The 26,899-nt window shown below is 38.2% G+C and overlaps 1 protein-coding gene across 2 annotated transcripts in view; it reads right to left on the bottom strand.

Moving 5' to 3' along the window:
* The window catches only part of ipo13b (importin 13b), a 43,022-nt gene extending 16,890 nt beyond the window's left edge, over positions 1 to 26,132 (bottom strand). For both annotated transcript variants that reach the window (XR_010803925.1, XM_066677634.1), the window contains exons 1-4: positions 25,666 to 26,132; positions 15,555 to 15,680; positions 14,023 to 14,633; positions 1,952 to 2,092 (exon numbers count right to left, since the gene is read on the bottom strand). Coding sequence is in view for 1 of the 2 variants with exons in the window: in XM_066677634.1 (XP_066533731.1) it covers positions 1,952 to 2,092; positions 14,023 to 14,633; positions 15,555 to 15,680; positions 25,666 to 25,737 (950 nt within the window). In the remaining variant the exon portion in view is untranslated. The remainder of the gene's footprint in view (positions 1 to 1,951; positions 2,093 to 14,022; positions 14,634 to 15,554; positions 15,681 to 25,665) is intronic.
* Positions 26,133 to 26,899: the final 767 nt, after the last annotated feature.

Here is a 26,899-nt window from a genome sequence, read left to right as displayed (position 1 = left end):
ACTAGAAAGAATTGTGTTTGAAAAGCCTCGCATATTCACCTATTTAAGGTGGAACGGAGAAATCAAGCTTGGTAGCACACAGCAAATGTAAACGTTTACAAGTAGGTAGATGTTTTAGTGACATGATGTACACTGAGATGTGCGTTTTAAAAGGATAAAAATGGGAAATGAGAAGTGCTTCAAAACGAGTTTTGTTTATAAATCCTATTGCTAACTTTAGCTTTGCATAGCTGTTTAAGGTGGTATTAGCCGTTTAATGAGTATTTAATAAGAACCTAGAGAACAAGGCAAATAAGACTTAAACAGACATTTATGGTGGAACTAAATGTTTGAATACGAAAATTGTGAATAATTAGTTGAATAATACAATTGGTTTGTGTGACTTAAATCGATAAAGTGAAGTAAAAGTTGCTTCAAAAACTTTCAAAAGCGCTAGCTTCAGCTCTTAAGGTGGAACGGAGCATTCAAGAACCTGGCGCAACAGACACATGTATCTAGCATGTGTGGGGAGGAGGCAGACAGCTCCCACTGTTTTGAAACTATTATCGTTCCGATTTTAAATGCTTGGTGTCAATATTACAGATATTGGATAATATTACTTGGTGTCTAATTACAACTATTAGAATGTTCACATTTTTGTTTAAATGCTTACAACTGATTTCTACATCAAATGATTTTGATATTTTCTTGTGCATGAGCATGTCTTCTTTATTTTTAATTTAAACTACTGCTCTATGTACATTGCCCCAAACATGCATTTGGACAATAGAGGGTTTTTCTAGAGACTGTTCTTATAATTAACACTTCTCTGATATGGTTTGTTGTTTTGAGAGGTAACTACATCCCCTAGCATCAATGAGTTCTATTTCTGATTGAACTTTAGAAAATGCACTGAAACGGGATGGCCTGTTGAGAAGGGCAGTGCAGTTCTGTTGTTTGTTGACACGACTACCGAGGATACCAATATGGCATGGCAGGAGGGGAAAAATATAAATAATTTAAAAAAGCACACAGACAATATATTCTAGTATGTGCACATCATGACGAGTGTATCTTCAGAGAGCAGGAACATTTTTTTACTTTATTACAGAATCTCATCCATGCCTATAGCAGAGATGAAGCTGAGGGCAACTTGAGAGACACAAATAAAATGTGTGTTCAATTTTAAGCATGGTTGGTAACAAAATCTGAGCTATTGATATGAATAAAAGGCAATATCTAGTACAAATGTTCATCAAATTAACCATCCCTGAAAAATGTCAAAATGTCACTTTGACCTTCTGGCAAACTGATTGTCAATACTCTGGTTCTTCAAACACCATTTACTTGCACGGGGAAGATTTTAAACCATGTAAGTTTAAGGTGTGATTTGTTAAGAACAATGTTGGTCACTGGTCTACATCTAATTTCATAGTTTTGCAGTCTACTCTAAAATTTATAATACACTTGACTGAATAAGGAGAAGGATCTTTCTTAAGCATGGTGTGTCAAAAGTGTACTAGCACTGTAACATCAATTTGTCATACTTTATTGTTAAATTTTAAGTGGTGCTAATGTAAAAAATAAGCAATCACATTTTTTTTGTACTTTCTGGGTTATGATTAAGCTCTTATAATAGAGAACAATGCAAAGGCTGATTCAGTATGTTGTTCTGTGTATGCAGAATCTGTAGGCATGGAGTTATTGTGGTGTGAGCAGCCCTGGAGTATCTGGAGAGCTATTGTTATACCCTCAGTGCTACAAACTGCACACTCAGCTAGTGCACTTGCCCACTGAGACCAGTGAAGAGCACCATATAATTACTCACCAGCACCTACATTTACATACACAGCACAAATACAGATTATACAAGTTAAACAGTTGTGAATTTCACATTAAACAAACCAGTGCCTTTCAATCATGCCTACTGTCAACCATATCACAAACAATGTCACTTATAATCAGTGTTTACCTAGAATGGTTCTCTCCCAGAGAGACAGCAATTCGGCAAATCCCATGGGAAGTCTCCATGTCTCCATTCTGTACTGCTTCTCGTAACTGGTCTTGTAGCTGTAGTACCTGAGGAACCAGCTTCAGCAAAGTGTTCACGTACCTGGGAAGAAAAATAAAATCCTTATGTGCATCATATTTGATCACACTAGCGATGTGAAACTGCAATCAACCACCATAAGATGATATTTTATTACCAGCCGAATAATCAACAATATGTTATTATAATTATGTTATCTCTTGCAATGTTATGGCATAAAGAACATGAAAAGCAGGTAAGTATAATTTTGAGGCAAGCACCAATTATGAATTTTTTGGGCTGATTCTATAACTGATAATTAGCACCAATATTAATAACCTATCATTTTATCTTTTTGTAATTAAAGCAAATTTATATTGGATTAATGCAAAAAATATTTTATCATAGGTTGTCATAGGACAAGCCTTTTCTTCAGTATCTGTACATTCCTGAACTTTTTAATTTTTATCTTTTAATTATATTAGTTGTTCTGGAAAGTGAGGGAGAGAGCGGCATAAAGTGGCTCTGAGCGAGGGAAGAGTGTTTGAGCGAGAGTTTGTAATCGTTTTTCGTTGTGTTTCAGTAATAAATTCAGGTGCTGAATGACTCTCTATATATTTTCATGCATTTTATATAAGAATGGCTCCTGCACTTTGGTAGTTGAGAGTATCTTTCTGTTGTTTAACCTGCTGTGTGTGTGTGTGTGTGTGTGTGTTTGTTTTACGCAGCTATCTGTATGTGTATATGGCGCGTCACTGATATTTTAAATTAGTTTTCACCATGGAGAATTTTAATACCAGAAAATATTCTCTGCAGAAACTGTGAAAAATGTCCACATTGCACATACACATAGTTGTGCATTTACAGGCGTCAGTGCATATGTGCAATCGGCTTATAATATCGGCTAAATATCAGACCAATATCAGACCGATAACAATAAATAAAAGATACACATTTGGACAAATAATATATCGAGTGCTGATATATTGTACATCACTTATAATTTGGTGCATTTAAATGCTGCAGCCACACCAATTAAATATTTTAGCATAATTATGCATTTAAATAACGTGAATAATATGAATCAGCAATGACATGGGATATAAAAACAGATTCTCAGGTAACACTACAATAAATGCATATACACACGTTTTTCATTGGACGGCGACAATTAACATGTCAAAAAATATGACACACAAAACAAATCTGAAAATAATAAAAACTGTGGAAATATAGCTTTAAAGTGCATTTGCTTGGTGATTCATGAAAACTAAAATAACGCACAAACAGACTCCTACTCACAGGCACACATTTTCCTTAAAAGCAAGAACATGGCTGCTCTTTTGGAGTGCCCCAGGGTCTAGTACATAGTCCAACCTAAACCGCTTTGCCTTAATACTCTTTTCAAACTATACCATTACAATCACCTTTGAGTCATATAGCATAACTAGGTTTTTGTTTGTATCAGATTCATGCTAACCTACATTTCTTCAAAGCTTTCTTTGACATCCTCTGCCAAAACTAGAGCATAAACACACAGACTGCCAGCCTGTATTTTCAGTGATAGGCTTTTCTTTTTTTCCTCCCTCTCCCTTCTTCTATCTCACACAAATACACAGCATTACTTTTCATGATTTCCCATTAGCTATTGGTACTGGAGCATCCTCATCTCAATCCAATGAGAAACATAGTCCTCATCTCATCCCTATAAAATCACCTTCGGTGCCAACTCAAAGCAAAATACTCTCCAGATCATTACAGTGAAGAGGAACCAAAAAAAAAAAAAAAAAATAAAAAAAAAAAATAAAAAATAAAAAAAGGTAACGAAGTGCAGACTAAGAGAACTACCACATTATCTTATACCCACTAGTGCATCTGCTGCAACTGTTTTTGTTCAGCTGAACATTCTAATGACACAACAAACCCCACGGTCCCTACTTTCTCTTTCCCTTATAAATACATGGTATGTTACTGCAGTGTAATTACTGATGTGTGAGTCCGGATAACACATTTATCTTATAGATATTTATCTTAGGACTGCATATCAGTGTATCTGAATCAAATTGGATGAGGTCCATTGAGAAAGTGCACTGAGACCACTTGGAACTTTTTAACAAATTAGAGTTGTTTTTAGGAAAACTACTGCTACGTAATATCAGTAGACACAAGATCGAGGTTAGGTCTTTAAGTATTTTCGAGGTGTCTGTCAAACCTCAAAACCAATCTTGACCACAACATTACAGCTTCAGACATGTTTTTCTTTGTTTTTCAGATCTTCTGTTCCATTCACTAAAAATAAAAACTCTGCATTTATTTATTTGTGTGGAAACTTACACGACAAAAATCTTCTTGAGGATGTTCATTGTCTTTGACTGATGTGCAGTGGCAAGTTGAAACACTGATATAACACCCAATTTTATTCTACAATATGCTGACATTAAATTATAAATGAAGCCAATCTGTACATAAGTGAAGACTTTATGCTTTGATGGTTTTCTTCTCTTTTGTCTAAATTCAACACTGGAAAGAAAGAGAGCCCTCTTATATGGCAGTGTTGTTGAATTATACAAGAGGCAGGTTCATCATTTGTTACTGAAAAGCTCTGCCTCCATTGCTTTGTCCAGCAGTTCCACATCCCTTGCCCTTTTAGAGATAAAGTGACCAGACTGGTAGTCATGCCTTAGTCAAAAGCTAATGGCCTAACTATTATAAGCAACAAGAAGCATATCACAGAACTCTTGTATCTTGTACACAAGCACAAAACAGTATGGATAAACATACTTGTGCACAAACAATTAAATGATTAAATGTCGTGAGATGAACATGTCTGCTACGCTTTTATGCCTTAATATAACCTCTTACAAAAAAGAAAATGAACTGGAAAGGAGCTTTCATCTTATGCAGCTCTGCTCCTTGGTATAAAAACCATGTGACCTTGCCATCTTGCTGGAACACTGAGGACACTGTGACCTCAAAGAAAATCTGTTCAGACTGTGATGAGTCGTGTTGTATGGTAGTGGACAGTCTTTGTGTGATGATACTTAGCTGTGTGTTCAGTGTATAATAAAGTACTACTAAAGAGTCCACTTGTTTTATCCTGATGATAGCCCGAGATGTACATTGCTGTAGTTTTAAAAATTTTTGTTAGATTAGGTTGGTGGTTGAGTTATTCATATTTCTGCTAGCCAAAGATTAACACTCTGGCTGAAAACTGCCCCCTGTTCACTATATAGTGAATATATATATATTCACTATTTTGGGGTTGCGCCATTTTTTTGTAGTGTCTGAAAACTTATAGCACTTTTCCACTGCATAAAATCTACACTACTCTACTCAACCCGGCATGACTCATGCTTTTCCACTGGCCAAATCTGGTACCTGGTTCCTGGAACCGGGTAGGTTTTCAGTCCCAGCTCCCTCCGGGTTCCAACTGTGCTGAGCAGGTACTAAATGGTGACGTGTAAGCCCTGCAGAGCGCTGACTGGCCAGAGCCATGTCAATCACCACGAAAGTTACAGCAGCTTTCATGTTTATTTTTATCTGACTCACAGCAGCAGCTCGTAACTTTACCTCAAGGTGTTTTGAAGGGGTTCATATGCTCCTTGGGTCGGTGGCCAACAAAAAGTTTCAGTGAAACCTGAACGTGCAAGTGATCTGTGAGATTGATCTGTGAGAACTGAGCCATGTTCAATCCAAAAGACAAAAAGAGCACACGAATACACGATGAGTAAATAGCGCCTAAATTTTCCACTGCCGTTGTGGTTTTTGAAAAGCCAGCAATTCCTGTTAGAGACGGAGTTTTGCAACTTCACCAGGTCAATTTAGCAGGTGATTCCTGCCAGTGGAAAAGCGACAAGCTTTAAGTGTGTCAAGTCGAGTTGAGTCAAGTCGATTAGAGCCGGACCCATGCGGTGGAAATGCGACAATAGTGGACAATTTGCAGTGCACTCAAACAATCTCACAATGCACTGCAAAAAGTAGTGTGCAACCCATGTACACTAACAGATATCAGATTACCCATAATCTACTGTTCTGCCTGGTGAAAACCTGCATGAGGTAGATTTCGAAATCATTCACTACATTCCTGAATTCAGTTCCCTATAATAGTGCACTATATAGTAAATAATATAGGGAACAGTGAATAGGGAGCCATTCCGGAACTAGCTAATGACATAATCTTAAGTGAAATAACCCAGCAAAAATAAAACTGCATCTACAGGGGATTGAAAAAAATCAGCAGGAGATAACATGACTGTATATATAAATAAAATAATTAGCGTCAGAAAAAAAAATCCATTTCAGGGAAAAATCTATATTAAAGAAACCAATGTGTTAACTAATATGTTGTCGTAATCCTACATAAAATGTTCACTGCATGTATATATTAGTATGTTCTGCCACAAGCAAGATAAAATGTTCTGCCATTTGTTTGGGCTGCGATCATGACAATGAAGCTCTGAGTGTTAACATATCAATCACTGAACCATGACATTAATAAACTGCAATTACATACATTCCCCAAATCATACATTCACTCTGCTTCACCTCACCTAGGTCCATGTGGTCTCCAGCACACTCTAAATCACTGGGCCAAACAATTACTCTGTAACAATTTCTAGATGCCTTTCCTGGTTCTGTATGTCTGTCGTTTGTCCCGTTTCCCCTAGCCACACACTGGTCTCTTTTTTTTCTGCTCTTGCTGTGGGACATTTGTGATTTACAAACAAAGCAAAGTAAAAGAAGCAAGAAGCACAGATTAGGTTTCTCATGGTGACCTCACACACACATGAAACCTGACATTCAGCTGTTTACACACACACACACACACACACACACACACTGCACTCTCTCTCCCCTTCTGTCTCTACAAAAAAAACCTTGCAATTATCCACAGACGCCAGGAGACAGATGAAATGAGTTGCCTGGCAACAAGATGCATTTGGTCCAATAGCATCCTTCCAAGTCACTTGATTGTAATGTGTTTAAACAGAGAGAGAGAGAGAGAGAGAGAGAGAGAGAGAGAGAGAGAGAGTGAGAGAGAGAGAGTAAGGCTTGAAAGATTGGAGGACAGAGGGTGATGACAGTGAATGAGTGAGAGATGGTATGGTAAGAGAGAGAGAGAAAGAAGGAGAGAAAAACAGAAGGATAAGGGGGGTGTTATGGGGCAGTGAGAATCGACAGCCTGGCCTTTAGGTGGCCTTTAAAATCCATTTAACAAGCTTTTAGGAGCAGGAGAAGTAATGTAGTGCATGTGGGGACTGAAAAATTGATAACAAACCCATACTGAGCCTGAGCCCAGTGCTTCAGCATCACAAGCCCCATCTGTTACTGTACAGATCGGTGTGTTTGTGTGTTGCAGTATCCCCACTAGAATTAAAAGGTAGTCGTCGTCGTTTATCTAGTGAGGAAGGGCACAGCAGATTTGGTACATAACGACATGTGGGATCCAATTATTCCTGTATGATTAATCAGTATTAAATGGTGTACAAATCCTATATACTAGACTGGTATTGGCTCTCGCATAAATCAGTTAATCTCACTTACTTGATAAAAAAAATAAATAAGTAAATATAATTTTATATAAATTAAAAAGTTAACATCTTAAAAATGGGATTTTGAATTTGTGACTTGTCTTCAAAATTAATAAAGCATTTTAAAAATTCGATAGCATTGAATGTCTTATACCTCGTGAAAATCAGGAAAAGTATTTCCAATTATTAGATGTCATAAGATCAAACAGAAAACATTTACAAATGTAAGACCTGTTATCATATACCATACTTGACACTGTGAAATTCAGGAAGTCTGGAGAAATACCAGTCCATGTAGAGTAAAGCTAGACTTCAATGTTAAATTAGTGTGTTCTTCAAGCCCTCAGATTGCACTGCCTAAGAAACTGTCATGCTACAGTTAGTGTGCCACTGCATCAAGAAATGCAACGTGATATTCAATTACTCAAGGAGAAAGCTTTGATACAGCACTCTACAAACAGCCAAGCCTTTTCAGCAGTGACCTTCTGTGGCTTTTTCTCCTTGTGTAGGTTGTCAATGAGTCTTCTGGGCAACTGTCCAGTGAGCAGGCTTAGCCCATGATTGTGGTTACGTGTGCTAAACTAGACAGCGAAATAAATAATAATTCTACTCTCTGAAGAGTAATATACTCAAACTAAAAATAAAATATAAACTTTTAGATACAGAATTTTTCAATAAAATGTCAAATGTAAAACAAAAATGGCTTGAAATGTTTTACCGTTTTGAATTAAATTATCAACAAAATGAAGTTTTATTTTTGAGATGCATCTGCATATAAAAATAAATACTTATACTGGCAATTAATTATTGTTTATCATTAATTAATGTTTATCATTAACATAATTGATAGTGACCATATTAGGCCTAACCGCTAATGACACTAGCCTTGTTTATCTACAGATTACTGTAGAGTACTGTTTTTGTGTTATTCATTGTCTAACACAATATATAAAAATGTCTCTCGTATGCAATATAGGATTGTGGTTAAGAATACTTTAAATTTCACAAAACCAAGCTTACTTAGCATGACATTAACACTGATTGTTACTAGAATAATACTCAGTGTTAACATAAATGATTTTAAACTTTGATAAGGTGTCTAAGACATTTGCATAAGACTGCATGTTTATCACTGGTATGGGATAGTACTATGAATTGGCCAATACACCGATGCCAGATATTACCATCAGTACTGGCAGAGAAGACATTGAACAAGTGCAATCAATCTCTTGATGCAGCCATCCCCCACCCCAAGAAACAGTGCCAGACAGACTGGCAGTCATAGACATGCAGACAGACTGGCAATCATAGACATGCAGACAGACAGACAGACAGACTGGCAATCATAGACATGCAGACAGACAGGCATAGACAAGCAGACAGACACTTGTGTCTCTTTGTATTTGAGAAAGGTGAAGATGAGAATATTGTCTCATCATAGAAATCATTCTTCTTCATACTCATACACGCATAATAAAACAGATGGATTTCACCTAGTTAGACAGCCATTAAATCAGTCCTCATTCCCCACCTGGTGCTAAAGATCACTCGAGTGAAAATTTTTATCATTTAGATAGCTCACTACGTATTGAAATAGCAGACAGTGATAGAAACAAAGCCCAGTTCTACCTGTGTTCACGCCCTGCCATATGGCTCATCCTACTATAACACATCACAGCTGAAATATCACAGCATGCCTCCAAAGAAACAAACAGTAGCTTTGCACAGCAAAGACATGGAAGACTGCAGACACACTGCAGTACCTTCTTAGTGATATACTAGGGTGCTACTGTACAGATTAAGTAGAAATGTTATTTGGCTCATTACTGCAAATCCATATTTAAATTGCGACCTGACCCAGTGTACACTGTTATTCTCAGTTTTGTGGTTCTGTGACAGTGCATGCCATTAATTATGCAGCCACATCAATTCAGCAACCAGTTTGCTCTCAACAATCCAACACATTTGCAATGTAGGTGGAACCTGTAAATCTCAGATACAACATCTCTGTGTCCAGATTTCTCTCTCTTTACATGGACGTGGAACTATAAATGTCTGTATCTGTGACAAACTCCAGTGCTAATAATACACAAAACTTGTGATCAGAGGAACTGTAATTTGACATGCAGCAAACTAGCATGTTTACTGTGGCGCACCGGGCTTGAAATTATCTCTATGATTTTACTGACTAACTCATTGTAGCATTTGTAATGTTTATATTAGGAATAAAAATATTTTAAAGCATTTTTTGTGTAACGAGTAATTCAACATTTAAATATTATCCTGCTCTTTTCTCATTTTCTGGAAACTGGTGCTTAGTATTAAAAATGGAAATTGTCAGCTCATTTAGCAAAAAGTAACCAATGTATTCATTAGGAGTTCTACTAAGGAAAAAGCACAGCTAAAATGTGCACTGACCTTTCTGCTCCACTGGATATTGTATTGAGGTTTGGTTTAGTAGATTTAAAGGCTGTGATTTCAATGTTAGCCATTGTGAATGTAGTCATTGTCATTTTGTAAACAAAAAACAGCTAAAATGTAAAAACTTACAATTACACCTTACTAAAGTATTTGTACACATAATAGATGCAGACTGCAGAGATACAATTAGCAGCAAGGGCAGAGTGCCACTGAGAAATATTCTAGTTATTCGTTTAATATTAGGAGCTTTACAATGTTACCACTAGATATTTTGCCTAATACTTCAATTCAGATATCTAGCTAATCTAACTAGATAGGCAGATAAAATATATCAAGCGGAATTACCACATTAAAGTTGTTATACTTACAATGTGTGCGATTCCTGTATTCGCTATATCAGTAAATCTGTCAGGGCAACATTTCTATTTTTACACAGAAACGCCTAGACTGAAAACAGCCTGAGAGCATATCCAACAATTACATGGATTTTATTGAATATTTTGTTTTTTTAATTTATATATAAAAAGAGAACTAAGCAGTCAAAGTCATGGCTGAACATTTACATGTTGCAACCATGGTGTTATAAAAAAAAAAAAAAAGGTGAATTCAGATAGTCGGGGTTCCTTATGTTGATAAACAAAGAAACCAATCCAGTCAACTTATAGGGCAGGGCTGCAGATATGCAGACGGTTATGCTGAGAAAGAGGATGAGACTAAACGCATAGTCATTGATCCATTGGTCCATTCATAATGAAACTTTCACACAATGTGAAGGACAGCTGCTGTGTAAAATATAGTAGTAAACTAAACATGGACAAAAACTGCGATACATGTTTGTACAATATGTAATTCTGATGAACAGAGATAAGGTTTTAGTGTCTATGACTGAATGGGGACATCAAAGAGCATCATACAGCATTCTTGAAAGAAAGATAAAAGCCTGATCTTAAACTCAACCTATTCCTACCCAGTGCATCTTTTTCTTTTGGTCCCTAGCTCTCCTCTCTGAGGGAAGGTTGGGGGTGAGCTTAACATGTCTGGACCAACCAGAGCGTAAGACATCGTTCTCTTGCTCTATCTCCATGGAAACGCCAGCCAGCCTTGAAATGTCCCCCACCCCCCTTCTCCAAACCCCTCTTGGCTGTTCTCCCTTGGTCCCTCCATGTTTCCCTCTCGTTCTCTGATGTGTCTGCATTTCAGCTCAGTTTTGTTTTCCTACCTCTCCTCTCCTCCATGTCATTGTAACCACCTAATCATTCATTCTCACACTGTCTGGCTCATGTCTCTCACAATGCCTCCCTTATTTTTAACACTGTGTGCAAGTCTGCATATCACAGTCCAAACACTCTTATTCTCTCTCCCTACTTACACACACACCTATTTCCTAAAGCTTTCAACTCCAATGACCCCAAAGTCTATGCCATTAGTATCATAAGATTCTACACAACCCCCCTTCACTGAAAATTCACCTGTCAAGTTATCATCTAATAATATATAGGTTTTCATATAAATTAACACTCATTGAATACTCACAAACACATTCCCCTGATGGTCTTAGCCAGTGTAGGTCATAATCTCCTCTACAACTTCACTGCAGAAAACCTGATTAACCTTGCATTAATGTGAATGTGGCACCTTGTGGTATTGACATGAAGGTCTAGGACCATCTCTGAATGTTATCAGCAGTGTTATTAGTGTGCCTGTTGTGTGTGTGTGTAATCAGCTCAAGAACTACTACAATTAAGTCTACAAATATTACAAGCACTCATTACAAATTACACCATACATCGCTTCTATGCTTCGTGCTAATACAAATTCAGCTACTGGGTGGGCCATTTATATGGATACACCTTAGTAAAATGGGAATGGTTGGTGATATTAACTTCCTGTTTGTGGCACATTAGTGTATGGGGAAGGGGAAACTTTTCAAGATGGGTGGTGACCATTGTGGCCATTTTGGATCCAACTTTTGTTTTTTTTCCCAATGGGAAGAGGGTCATGTGACATCAGACTTATTGGGAACTTCACAAGAAAAACAATGATGTGCCAAAATGGAATGGTTTTAACATAACCTTTTTCTTTCATGAGTTATTTACAAGTTTCTGACCACTTATAAAATATGTTCAAAGTGCTGCCCATTGTGTTGGATTGTCAATGGATCCCTCTTCTCCCACTCTTCACACACTGATAGCAACACCGCAGGAGAAATGCTAACACAGGCTTCCAGTATCCGTAGTTTCAGGTGCTGCACATCTCGTATCTTCACAGCATAGACAATTGCCTTCAGATGACCCCAAAGATAAAAGTCTAAGGGGATCAGATCGGGAGACCTTGGGGGCCATTCAACTGGCACACGACGACCAATCCACTTTCCAGGAAACTCTTCATCTAGGAATGCTTGGACCTGACACCCATAATGTGGTGGTGCACCATCTTGCTGGAAAAACTCAGGGAACGTGCCAGCTTCAGTGCATAAAGAGGAAAACACATCATCATGTAGCAATTTCGCATATCCAGTGGCCTTGAGGTTTCCACTGATGAAGAATGTCCCCACTATCTTTGTACCCCATATACCACACCATAACATCAAGATATGCAGCAACTGAAACTACGGATACTGGAAGCCTGTGCTAGCATTTCTCCTGCGATGCTGCTATCAGTGTGTGAAGAGTGGGAGAGGAGGGTTGCATTGACAATCCAACACAATGGGCAGCACTTTGAACACATTTTATAAGTGGTCAGACACTTGTAAATAACTCATGAAAAAATAAAGTTATGTTAAAACCAAGCACACCATTGTTTTTCTTGTGAAATTCCCAATAAGTCTGATGTCTGATCTCTACCCATTGGGGAAAAAAAACAAAACTTAGATCCAAAATGGCCACCTTCAAAATGGCCCACAAGGTCACCACCCATCTTGAAAAGTTTCTTCCTCCCATATACTAATGTGCCACAAACAGGACGTTAATATCACCTACCATTACCATTTTAGTACGGTGTAACCATATAAATGGCCCGCCCTGTACCATCAGAGTTGGCAGTGACAGCTACACCACTATGTCCAGAGATGTCCCAGTTTTTAAAAAAATGACCAAGATTAGATCCAATCAAAATGTAGTTCAAAGGATCAATATTTGCTACGTTAAATTCAGTTATATAAAGTGTATTCTGGGTGCCATTTTACACCACTGATGTCTAATAACAGCACTGTCAAACTGCTCACATTCAATATTAAACTACTACTCTATCATCACTGGATTAGTGTTATTGGTTTCTATGGAATTATCAATAATAATATATTAAAAAAAGGGGTCAAATGAAAACTTGTATTCAGAACACACCTAATGATTAACGATTTCAGTGGGGGGAGGAATCTTGATAGAAGCTGGAATTTTCTGATAGTTTCTTTAAAGAATATGTGTATCATTCCTGTTTTCTTCTTACATTAAAGTTTTAGCAGTCAAAGACCATTTAAAACTGGTCTGATCACCTAATGGCATTAAATTGATTAGCAGATTGTATAGTGGCTCATTTGCTGTTCTTATGTCAATTTATACTGTTTACTACGTTTACGCAATGTAACACATGACTGTTCTTGCACAATTTCTGACAGTGCAATGGTTTTTGATTACCCTGGGGTACCAATACACAAAATATAAATGGCTTTTTCAATATCTTGGATGAGAACCAGATGTACAAGCAGACAGAGACCTCAATAAAGGACATATTTCGAAACAATCTACATGTTGTACTAGCTCACTATAATCTGCAGCAAAATATTTTCAACAAGACAATCCTAAGAATTAGACTAGAGCATTTTTTCCTATTTTACCTATATATTTTTATTGATATTGCAGTTATGTTGTTCTGTTTCTGTTACTGGTTTTTAATAGACAAAAGTGTCCAAATAGATAAACAAATATTGCACAGGTAATAAAGGTTTAATCAACAGTATTAAGTAGACATAAACAAAAGAAAGACAATGTGCCAGAATTAATCTGGTTGCTATTATTAGTGTCAGGAAAACTCTAATGCTAAGTTTGAACAATGATTAAGCCTCACCTCTGAGAGTCAGGTTGTGAGATGGCATTGACAATAGCCTCCACAGCTGTGTCAAAGAGCTCAGGGTCAGAGAGGGCAACAAACCCAGCCTCCAGCAGGCCTTCGCTCTCATTGAGTGGCACGTCTAAGAGCACCCAACTGGACAGGCATTTCAGCACACGTGCCTTGACCAGTGCTGGTGAGTCGGGCTGGCGCAGAAGTTGCTGGAGAAGTGGGTAGACAGTGGCCCACTCGCGTCCAAGAGCCCCTCGCACCTGTCCTTTTCGGTACTGAGGCAGTCGGCTGGTCTGAAATTCTTCAGGCAACACAGTGAGCAGCTCCAGCAGAGCCAGGCAGCGGGCACGTCCATCAACTGCACCACCCTCCTCCTGGAACATGCGTACCATCTCAGACACAGCACCTGGCCACGCCTCTGGCATCATATTGAGGGCCAGTGAGGCCAAGGCCACGCAGAGGCGTGTTAGAACTATCTTGGAGCCTGAGGCGAAGAGAGCAATCTGGGAGAACAGCTGGGTTTTCAGTGTGTCATATTGCTCAGCAGGAATATCACCCCAGTAGCGGGAGATCTTAGTGTGAAGGGCACTGGCACCAAAGTACTGGATTTCTGGGACCTGAGAAATTATCAGCAAATAAAAATTATTATTTAATGATCCACTGAATCATTGTTCCTAAAACATCATAAGCAATTAACATAATTGTGAGATGAAAAATGCACACACTTTAAAAAGAAAAAAAAATTATATCCAAAAAAACAACTGGTATTGTGCCATCTTTAATGAAAATATTTAACATTTCCACCTTGCAGTGCAGCAATAAAAATCTGCCAATATAAATCCATCATATAATCTAGGGATAGTTCTAAAAGCTTTGAACAGAATCAGGCATGAAGTTTTAATCTGGCACCCTGCAGAGAGGTTACACATCTTTGTCAGCTCAAATCAGTTACAATAGATTTAGGCATGCATCAGGACTCATGACAGGTCATGTCATTTTAATCTGTAAACCCAGTTTACATGTAGATGTGAACTAAGGTGTTAATAGCTGATAAAGTGAGAAAAAGCATAAAACAGAAATAGAGTTGGGAGAGAAAAAGTACAAGATCATGACCAACAGTAGGAAAATTGTCATTTAGAACCTTGTGCAAAATAGACATCTAAACATCTCTGCCATCTCAAAATTAGGTAGGAAACAGGGTAAAAAGACTAGTTGAGGGGGAAAAAGGTTATTGATGTAGAGGAAGGAAGAATTTCACTGGTGTAGTAGTTGAATATTTCACGATTGGCATAATGTGAAGTGGTTGAAAAGTGCAGGGGCAGTACAGATTGGAGTGGATTTAGGTAAAGTGGAATAGAAAGGGAGAGCACAGTGCAGCTGAGTGAAAAGCACAAAACAGAAAAGCAGAAAAACAAAGAGCAAAGAAGCAGGAAAAATTCAAAACAATACAGCACAAGAAGAAAATGAAAATGAAGGGAGAGTACAGTTCTATACGGCAGAACATTAGAGGTTAATTCAAAATTTCGCAGTACTCTCACCTTTTCCGGACTGAGAAGTGCCCAGCAAAACTGCCAGGCTTGAGGGGAAATCTGTGCCTGCATCAGCCACTTCTGAGCCAGGTTCTTATTCTCAATGTTTGGATCGTAATATAGTTGATGTAGAGCCTGGGAGAAAATTGGAAGTTAAGGAATAATCAGATGAGGTCACACACCATGCACATAAAGAAACAATTTAACATACTCTACATTAAAAAGACATATTTAAAAATGCGTAACACAGTCAGGGCACATGCAAGTCATAAGTCTCAAATGTGTTTTTTCAAAACTTGATACTCACTTTTTCCAATTCAGATTACATTCTTGTTATTAAAAAGAGTATAAACCAGCCCTAATTAACAATACTCTTCATGAAAAAAAAGACAGCAATTGCACAAGTTCTAATTTAAGGATGGCTATCAAGAGTCATAACTCAAATGTCACTGCATCACTCCTATCATCATACTACTAGCTTTACCTCTGACATTTACTAATGAGATAACAGTGACAACTGTACTATATTTGACAGAGGAGGTGAGATCTGTCCCACAGAGACAGACAAGCAACACAGAGACCCACAAAGAAGGAGGGAAGGAGACTGGAGGGGAGGGGTGAGTCCTTGGAGATCAAGGAAGAATAATGAGTGGCAAAATGGACAGAGGTAGGAAGGGCAAGAAAAGGACAATGGAAATTGAGAGGGTCAGAGTTAAAAGCATAAAGGACATTAAAAAAAGGCATTGCTGGATGTAGAGCAAATCACAAACTGAGGAGAATGTGGTACAACCGAAAAATCTCATGTGGTCATTTTTCAGTCAAGTGCAGTAACATGAGGCTACAAAGGACCTACAGCTCCTCAAAACTGAAGTGTTTTGATTTTGGAATAATCTGGAATAACAGCTTGAACCCAAAACCTTCATTATGTCAACAATTCCAGCCTATGGCAATGATTTAATGGTGTCAGTTATTTTTTCTTGGGATATAACGAATCCCATAATACAAGACATTGTTTGGCTCCTTGTGCTGAACATTTGATTCCCTTTAGGGCCATCATTTTCCCATCGTGGCCATTTCCTGCTGGATAAAGCACAAGTCATCTCAAACTGTTTCTATGAACAAGACAATGAGTTTTAATGAACTTCAAAAGTCTGACACCAGAACTAGATCTGGGATGTAGTGAAAAGGAAGATAAATAGAATAGCCAAAATATGGCTGTTAAAATCCAAAACGGTAAATTAGGGCTGTGTAGTATCCAAGTTTCATACTGTCTCAAAACATTAACATAGTATACAGTACTACAGTGGGGGAGTGCACTGTCGGGCAGCGTGAGCACAAATATGATAGCTTTTTGCACTGTGCGTCTGACTGCACGCCGAAACATGTTGATAATAAAAAGTTAAAAATTAAGATACACTGTTTAAAAGCATTTGTCATTTAGCACACCACAGCAGATCATTTTCAGGTGAACTGAGTTCAAAACACACATATTTAGATGATAAGGCCTCATACGTGTGAGCTCAAAGTTGAATGAAGGGTCTTCTGAGTATTTTTTTTTTCAGCTTCATTCCTGTCCCTTTTAACCCAAACACAGCACAAAACTCACAACTGCAGTGGGCTACGAGGCTTGTTTTTGTTCCCCCACCTGTTTTCAGTGTGAGACATCAACAGCCAAGCCACCACAGCATCCCCTCCCAGTGGCTCTTAAATGCCCATGAATCCACTCTTTGGTCTAATTTGCACCTAATTGCACAGAACAGAAATTTGACACACCACATGCTTGTCATAACTTTGAAATAGCATCCTCATTTTGAGATACCTTCCACATTTTTAAATACCATGGTGTAGCTTATTACTGTTATACCATGTAATCCTGTGGTGAATGCAATGACAACAAGGCAACAAAGAAGCAAAAACAACAACTGTTCTTTCTAATAGTTTAAATGTTTATAGGCTATAATCCTTTAGCAAGATCATCTGTTATAAATGAATCGTCCTCATCTTTTCATGATCTCATGTATAACACAAATGTCTGAAACATGAAGGTTACCATGACAACCAACTATACTACTGCAGCTTCTCCAACAAAATCCTCAATGACCGTGGTCCACTGACACAGAGACTGATGAACACAGCCCAGCGTGTTTGCTGTAAAGGAAGCCTGCATGTGTGTGAGATGAGAGATGCTCACCGATGACTCACTCTGTCCTTGTGTTCTGCTCTGCTCACCCAGCCATTAATCACCACGGCTCCCCATGGACGGCACAGGCGACGGCCAGCACATTAGCCACATTACTCCCTTGCTTTCTTTTACTGCTTTTGCAGCTGATTTTATTTGCCTACTAAATCCAAAGCTCATCATCCTCAGACAGCTTTGGAGGTAATGTCTGAAAAAGTATTTATGCTACGACAAGGTTTTTTGAGTTGAAAGACTTGGGAACTTGGGAGCCAAAATCAAGTTATTTATGATGTATTCTTACTACATGTACAGACTGTTTAGCTGAAGGAGATGAACCAAAACTCATTAAAACCAAAATCAATGAAAAGCTGCCCTAACATTTTCATGTTTACCAAGATAGGTGATCAAAGTGATATTAACATACAGTCTTACCCAGCACCATTATTACATTTAACATAACACTACAGAGATAAAACATGAAAGGGATATATCACACTACAAGGATTCTTGGCTGTGCCTGTTGTCCACAGACTCTCTGGAGTGGCTAGCTAGAAGCTACATCATTATTTTTGAGCTGTGAACAGCTCAGTGGAGTCCAGCTGACAATTTTAAACCTCCAGCAGTCTGGTTGTAATTTGCTTAAGTAGACTCACAGCCTTTGGGGACAAAATGAGCACTGTGACAAGGTTAGCTACTGGTTCAGACAGCTGTCAAGTTACAGATGCATGATACAAACCAGTGTCTTGAACCTGCTGCTGTAATGGAAGTTTAATTCAACAGTTCACACACAAGATTCTCCTGACTATGAGCAAGTGAAGGCAGCAAATCTTCCACCTTAAAATACTGCCATTATCATTCACATCTACACACTTAAATGATGGTTCTGCAAGGGTTATTTATTATTCATGAAAAGATAGTTAGCCATCTATTAAATCAATATTGGATTGTCCTGCTAACTAAAATGCTGTATTCAACAATCACACAGCTCAACATTTTCGCTGACATCAATCAAAAACATAACATAAATGTGAAATTCTGCTAATTAAATGTACAATGTATTACTTTACAACTTACTGAACAAGCAAAAACCATTAATTAAAAGGGGAACAAATTTAATAATTTACAGAAATGCTAGCTTTTAACCAGTGCAACAGCCAACAGGCAAATACACTGAAAATGCATACTACACAGTCAAACGATAGCTAATCTGATGTTGTGAATCTGCTTTTGCAAAAAATACATACAAACAAGAACTAGATGCATCTCTATAACCATCAAACCAAAACATGTTGAGAGGACAGGTCCTTTTATCTGAGCTTAGTCCAACAATATTTCCCTCTGCATTGTCCACTGCAAAAGTTTGATTGACCAGTACAGCATCTGACCATTCAATACCAGCCACACTGCCTGACCATCACATCCCTTCAAACAATACACAATGAAACCTTCTGAGCAACAGATACAGAGCTACAGAGTTCAACACAAAAGTCATTGTGCAACTAAAGAAAAGACAGACGATGGGACAAGTGACAGGACAGAAACACTGAAGAAGCCAGTAGCAAGCATTTGTTTAGGCTAAATCTCTAAGGATTCACTTGTATTCATTTTATGACATTCACTCTACAGAGCCCTTATTACTGACAGTAAGCCTAATCTGACCTTGAATTTACTGTTTGTCTTTGCAAAATGCAATGATTAAGATGACTGGAAAAATATCTACAAGTTGTGGAGGTTAAATATGAGATGCCTCTGCAAAAACTACAAAGGTTGGTGATGATGGTGACAGACAGCCAAAGCTTTAAGGATGCTTTTCCATTTAGGTGGGTCAGAAGCAAAGGCAACAAACGTAGTTTAAAATGACCTAATTAGAAAACAATGTGGCAAATTTGTGAGGGTGAATACAGCACATATGACAATCAGACAAAGTGAAGGAGCAACAAGATTTAGCTACAGGAAAACACCCCACATATCCCTGTTGTCACATGATACAAACCCAAAATTAAATGGACCTTATGCAACTGAAGTGGACATTATGCAAAATGCAAACTGGGTATAAATACATGAACAAAAACAGCAAACCTCACAACAGCTTAAGGAATATTTCACTACAGCCTGGAAGCAGATATGTAACTGCTGATTCTACTGGGTTCTGATACTCACTGTATATTGCCTGAATAAACAGTAGTAAAAGTTGTGTGATGTTAAAACCATTTACTTGTTTTTTTCCATAAGGCATGTTTGCTTTAAAATGTTGAAAACTACCTTTAGTTACATGTTCTGAGTTAGATATAATAAAAATGATAATAAAAAGAAGAAAAGTTCATGAACGAACTTTGAATTTGGCTTGTCAAATATTGCTAAAATCATTGCCACATTATCTCATATACTGTTTCCCAGCTATAAAGTTAAAATTGTAGAACATTCAATCCAATACTACCTTTAAAATACCGCCACCCTAAAAAGATTAATAAGAAAAAACAAAACAAAACAGCCATAACACAACAGTCAGGTCCACCTTGGCTCACGAACACAGCTTATACTTGAGTGGCAGACATAACAAACCCTGGGATACTTCTCCGCAAAACTCTATAAAGTTTCAAGCTTACAAAACATAACAAACCAAATTCAAATGTTCCCTCATTTCACAATGGTTGACAATTTATGTCCTTAAGCTCTGAGTAGTGTGAAATTTATTCCAAAGAAAAGGAAAACATAATAATATGGTTGATATGTTTGATACCACTAGCAGAGTCTTCCTCTGGCAAAAGGCTAACCATAATCCAAAAGCTGATTATAATCTGAAATATTATCATATCAAGGAGCAGGTCAGGTACTCAGCATGAAGTTAGAGAAGTTAGAAATTGGAGGGGGTGGCTCAAGGTTACTTCTTTATAGGAAAAGCCCTGTGTCCTCTGCCACAGAGACTAAAATGGAGCAGAATTAACCAGGGCACACAAGTGGGGCACAGGCCAGCATGTAAGGGCTGTGCCATGCACCCTGATCATGGCTCCCATGACAGGATCTGCAGGCACAGTCTCCTTTATCAGCACTGATGCAACCAGGAAGAGGGATTTTCTCTCACTATGTTTAGAGAAGTCAGTATGAAGCTGACAGGTGAAAACATGTAGGGTGGAATCTTCAGCCAAAGGGTGAAGATGGATGCTCCATTACAGAGAGAACAGTGGGTGCCCTTTGGAGAGCAGATCTACCCTGATGTTCATGTTACTTGCTGCAAAGGGCAAAAGTGCAGAGTCTGCACACTGCATTAAAAGTCCCTCATCCTTAAAAGCCAAAGACAAATTAGAAGCCATCAGGTCCAGAATCCAGAGGCAAGTCCTAAATTGAACCAAGCGTCCTCTGCCAAACAGTGACAGGAAGTGTCAGAAATACAGCATACATTTCAGAAAGAATGGTGTGGATGGAGAAAACATATCTTCAGCTCTTGGCAGACAGAAAATAAAGAATTCTCTTCCCTTTTCCGTGTATTGCATTTTGAGTACAAGGTCACACAAATATCGTCCACAACATAGGATTCGGGGAGCCCAAATCCAGCTGCTTCCCCAGGACCACCAGGAGTTCTGCTTGGTATATGCCGTATATAGCGGAGGGTGGGTACATTGACGGCCACGGCTAGACACTTTAAAGTCTTCTAAAAGAAGGTGGTGGTAAAGAGCTCCATCTTGCTGTCTACCCTCCTCCAAAAAAGTTACAGTGCAGTTTCTGCAGTGCTAAGCCTGGAGTAGCAACAAGAGACACTCTTCTCCCTATTACAGGTCTGTAAAGCTGCTATTTTAGGGTAAAAACAGTAGGTTTTTTTAAAAACGGTGCTTGGACATAAATCTTTTAAACTGCACATATTTCATGTGCAAATTTGCAACACTGTTGTCAATGAATGCATTTAAGCCTTATTTGATATCTGTGCTCAGTTAAGTGATCCTAAACTCCATAGTGCCTGGCATTCTCTGATAAACTGAATGGAAACTTCTAAAATGAAAAAAACCTTTTTCTGTTGCTTCAAACATATGTTCCATTGTGCTGCAAAACCAAAGCACTAGAGGCTATAACAGTGAATAGCTGGTTCTATAAAATGTGCCTGCTTTTAGTATGATTGCTAGATTCATGATAGAATGCTTGAATGACAGTGTGTCAAACTACCCATTCAGGTTGCATTCAAAGGAGACTTCTATTTCACTTGTCCTTGCTAGAAGGGGAAAGTTCTATGGGAAATGAACAAAGATGCTGCTGTGGGTCGTAGCATAGGAGACATCCAGTCGTCTCCTCAGCCCTTTTGCCTGAAGCTCAGTCATTTCCTCAATCATGCTGCCACCCCCACACCACTCTTTTTGATCTTTCCATTTTTCAAAGTACAGACTGCATGCCAACTGTCATCCATGAAAAGCTATTAACCATGCATGAGTTTTCTCTCTCTGAACTACAAACCCCATCATCTCTATGTCATTCATGAAACTGTGACTTACATCACCATACATAAGACCCCTACCCACTTATTGCGTCAGACGCACACATCCATCCCACTACCTTTATTCTGCTCCATTTGATCCACAGCTTTATTTCTGCTGTTTTGTTGCAGCTACCTTGCCCAACCCCCTCCTTTATTCTTCCACTGTCTGCCCCAGAGTCAGTCTGCACCTGGCAACAGCCAGACACAACCTGCAACAGGAGACACAGACTGACACTGAGACACACACATGGCAGGAAAGAAATATACAACAGGCCACATTTTCCCAGCAGGTAGATTATCATTCCTGTACAGGTATAATAAATCAAACTGTATTTAAATATTGCAAAAAAACCAATGCTGCCATGACATCTGACAGGAGAGAGAAGAGATAAATCTACATTTTCACACACACCTGGTGTTCAATATTAGTCCAACAAAGAGAGACAGTCTTACTGAGCAATGATCATGTTAACAGCATGATTCAAATATTCAGTCAGGGACAATATTGGACAGACTATTCTGGAACATCTGTATTTACTCTATTACCTGTCACAAAACTATAATAAATAAAATAATTAATAACAGTTAAAATAACAAAAGCTATGATTCACAAAAAAGTAAAAGGCTCAGACATTTGTGTAAAGGAAGAAATGCACTATATGCATGGCTGTCACAATAAATACAATATCATGCTATTGACCAGCCAACCACAAAGAACGGCAAGCAACTGTCACCAGCGCAACGTCTATATATATATATTCCCTTTTTTTGCATGATCTTTCTTCTTTTACACTTTAGTGTGTGTAATGAATATTAAATATATTTTTTGTAATCGTTTAAAAAAAAAAAAAAAAAGTTACATTTTTCCCAACTGTTGGCATCGGAACTGCTGCCGCTGAACAAATTTAGCTGAGCCAATTTAGACGAGGCAATATGCAAAATCTGTGCCAGATAGATGAAATGCGAATTTGAGATCTCATCTAGCTACCCGTCATCCAGCTATCAAAGCCCAACTGCCTCCACCAGCACCGACTCATGGAGCACAATCAAAAGAAATAGTTCAGGCCAGTCCCAGGTGACAGTTAGAACTGTAGCAGTAGAATAAAAATAAATTAAATAATTTAGGGGATTTAATACCACATATCACAGTGTTGAACACTGTTAAAAGAGGGGAAATTCTTTTACTGAGACAAACCTAAATATATGCCAAATATGTTGTCTGAGAACTTGGAAAAGAAACATATTTTTCATTCTAAAGTTAGACTATGCAGCCATGAATGTAAGCCATCAGGAAAAAGGCACAGAAAAACCAAAAGAGGTGAAAAGGCAGCTAATGGTCAAAATAGTAAAAGACAAACTGAATGAGGCTCAGAAGGCACAGGAACAGTGTTAAAGGTGGCCAAATGCAGGAAAGAGAAAATGAGTAGTGACAAAACATCTGAAACATTCTTAGTGAAGATCATCTTCATCTTTTGCCAATACATGCCTCCTCTCTTAATGTTTACTGCAATACAAATATCTTTGTTCAGCCTCATCCATCTTACAGAATCACTGAAACACTGCTCACACAAAACACCATTTGTAAATATCTTGAGGTGGTGTGTGGAAAAAAAAACTTACTTATTTTATCATTTAGTTTATTGAATTAAATCCTCAAATTATATGTTTAAATATTTAAAAGGCCCATAGATGTGGCTCATCTTCTGCTGTTGTACTGAGCTTTTTAGGAAACACGATCCAGGTTACATTAAGCATGTAGGGTTATGCATGTATTTACACCCCAAAATACATATTTACAAATACATATACAAATTTCATACCATTAATTAAACACATTTAACAGTGATCACAAAACCCCATCCCCTTCATTAAGAAAATGACACACACCTAAAACCATGAATTGACTTATTGCCTTTCGTACTGGTTGACCATGATCAGAGATGGAGTGAGTGGTCTTCAATTTGAGGACAGTTTGTTAGCATTTGAAAACTGCTAATGCTGCTTATTTTGTGGCCTGCAGACTCTGCTCACATCATGCAACATGCACAGTTAACCAAACTGTAGGCCACTGAACTGCAGAATTGATTTTAGCACTGTTTAAAAAAATGATGTACACAGTACATCATATATATTAACATTTAGAATTTAAGCTGTAGACTACACTGTGGTAAGGGACCAAAATGGGTGTGTCTTGATTTTCTCTGCCATACCACAGGTTCCATAAACCTGACTCTTTAAACCTCATCAGCTGGAAGCAGCTAGAATCTACAGTAATCAAATTTGAATATGGCAAATATTCACACCTGCTAAGAGACTTTGTCAGTGTGCCAAGCATTAGGCCTGCTGATTAGAGCTGGCCTGTGCACAGAAAAAAAACCTTATTTCTAAAATAGATTGTATGTTCTTACATGTCCTTGTAACAAAGAGAATTAAACGCTTACAGTAGGGGTTCCCAAACTAAGAGTTCGGACCACATAAACGGTTGCTTTGTTTACAAATGAGTTGTGAGGGGGGCACTCGACAATTGTATTGCTAGACAGGTAATATAGTGCAATGAATATTAATTTAGATATTTCTTGTCACTTACCTCAGACGTGTTACTGATAGACCAATAAAAAACATAACTGCTAACAAGCTCTTAATACTATATCTAAAATGTTTAAAAATTTAAAAAAAGTGTTTAAAAACTTTTCTTTATAGAACATACATAGCATCCAGTTCATGTCATTTGTTTAAAACATTATGAACCCATCAATTTAGATTGTTTCTAATCAATGCATGCTGTTTACAAATTAAGGCTTATAATAAAGTCAGAAGCATAACACATTTAAACAGAACAGCATGGTGATACACGATGGAATAAAACAAGGTTCCACTCTTTAAGAAATCATATTCCATGACCTCTTCCTTGACTTCTATACATTACAGCTGTGTATTATGGAAGGGCATATTAGAATGACTTGCATCTGCCAACATACAGCCAACTTCCTACTGATAAAAACGGGGTATAAAACAAATGTCTTTAAATATAATGATCATGTTTCCAATCTTGAGACAGATAATTACCAAATAAAATAATTCAACATGAAACTCACTGTTTTTTAGTATATATGTCATTCTTAAAACACAGTTCACCCTCTAAAAACACCTGTGTGCAGCTTGTCAGACTTCACGTTGATTCAGATATTTAACATCCCCTTTTCTCTTTAGCAACTATGCTAAACATCAGTTAACATGTTAACTCGCGTTATCTGAACGGCTTTACATCTTTCCACGATATTTCCGGGATATCTGAGCACTCTCCTTAATTTCACAGCGTGTCTGTGAATGAAAAACTAGACTGTACATTTCCACGTTTTCCGGGACAGAGCAGCGATGACTAAGTATAAAAATGGGTGGGCTGTATATAGGTGGAAATGGCCGGTTAGCCCCGCACACAGGTTAAGTATCAGAGGGAGCGGCTGATGTGCGCTGTTTACCTTCTCCACGTTCTCCACGGTGAAGTCGGCCGTGTCCGCCGGGTTGAGCAGCGTCCTGCCCGCAGTCTCCATGCTCTCTCTCTCTCTGTCAGCTCCCAGACACACAGACAGAGAAGAGGACACACTTTTATGAAGATTTAAACTGTTCCTTTCTCAACCCTCCGGAGTCGACCACACTATTGTTATAGACACCCGCTTTAAACCGCCGTTTAGCTCAGTTTTGTTCTGTCCGCTCGGTTACGGAGAGGTTAGCTCTGGCTAGCAATTGCTAACGTTTCACCAGAGGCTCAGCGCTAGCGCCGCTCAACTAAAAAACACACATCTTTATGCCCTTCTCCGGCAGCACCGCGTCTCTGGATCGCAACCACATTAACTATCCACATCATCAGTTATAAGATATTTACGTGGCTCGTGAAAACGTAAATTACGTGTGAAATGCGGTCCGTTACAGTTATGAGACCGGACCGGTGAGCTGTCTCTGTGACTCGCCGAAATAAGCACCGCCCTTTTTCATTCTCTCTCTCTCTCTCTCTCTCTCTCTCTCTCTCTCTCTCTCTCTCTCTCTCTCTCTCTCACACACACACACACACACACACACAGTGTCCCAAACGACTCGCTGTCCCCTGAGTAGTGCACTCTGGAGGTCATGAGAAAACGGCTGATTTATAGATTACAATATAACAATGACTTTTATATCGAAAGCTGATGAAATATATTACAGATAAGAGCAATAAACTTTCTTAGCTAACGTTCAGTGCACTATTTGTACAAATACGACGTAGATTCAAGATTTGGGCACAGAGAGGCAGTATGGAACCATTTAATGTTGAGCCCCCTCCTCCATATATAGTGCATTTCGAATATTATAAATTAATGACCTACACCACGTTGTGCTTCGTGGTTGGTCTAAACATGAATTTCCATTGGACATACAAAGAATGGTTATAGAAGCCATTAGCTCATGACCTACATATGAACAACGTAGGGTGGTAGGGAAATTGAAGCTATCACGAACAGTTTTACATTATTCATTATTTGTGTGAGAGGACAGAGATTTGAGATTTTCTCATTTTTATAATGTACATAAGGTTTTTAAATGACAAAGCCTTAATTGTGCCCACCGCAGTGCTGACCATGAATAAGTTACAGAAGATGAATGAATGAGTGAATGAGTGAATGAATAAGGGAAATACGTTAAAACTGTCATAATTGTGTTTGTAGACGGGCGCTGACA

The sequence above is a fragment of the Hoplias malabaricus genome, chromosome 7 (assembly GCF_029633855.1).
Source record: "Hoplias malabaricus isolate fHopMal1 chromosome 7, fHopMal1.hap1, whole genome shotgun sequence".
In the NCBI taxonomy this organism is placed as follows: domain Eukaryota; kingdom Metazoa; phylum Chordata; class Actinopteri; order Characiformes; family Erythrinidae; genus Hoplias; species Hoplias malabaricus.
The sequence above is the reverse complement of the archived record's forward strand: the minus strand, read 5'-3'. Positions and strand labels throughout refer to the sequence as shown.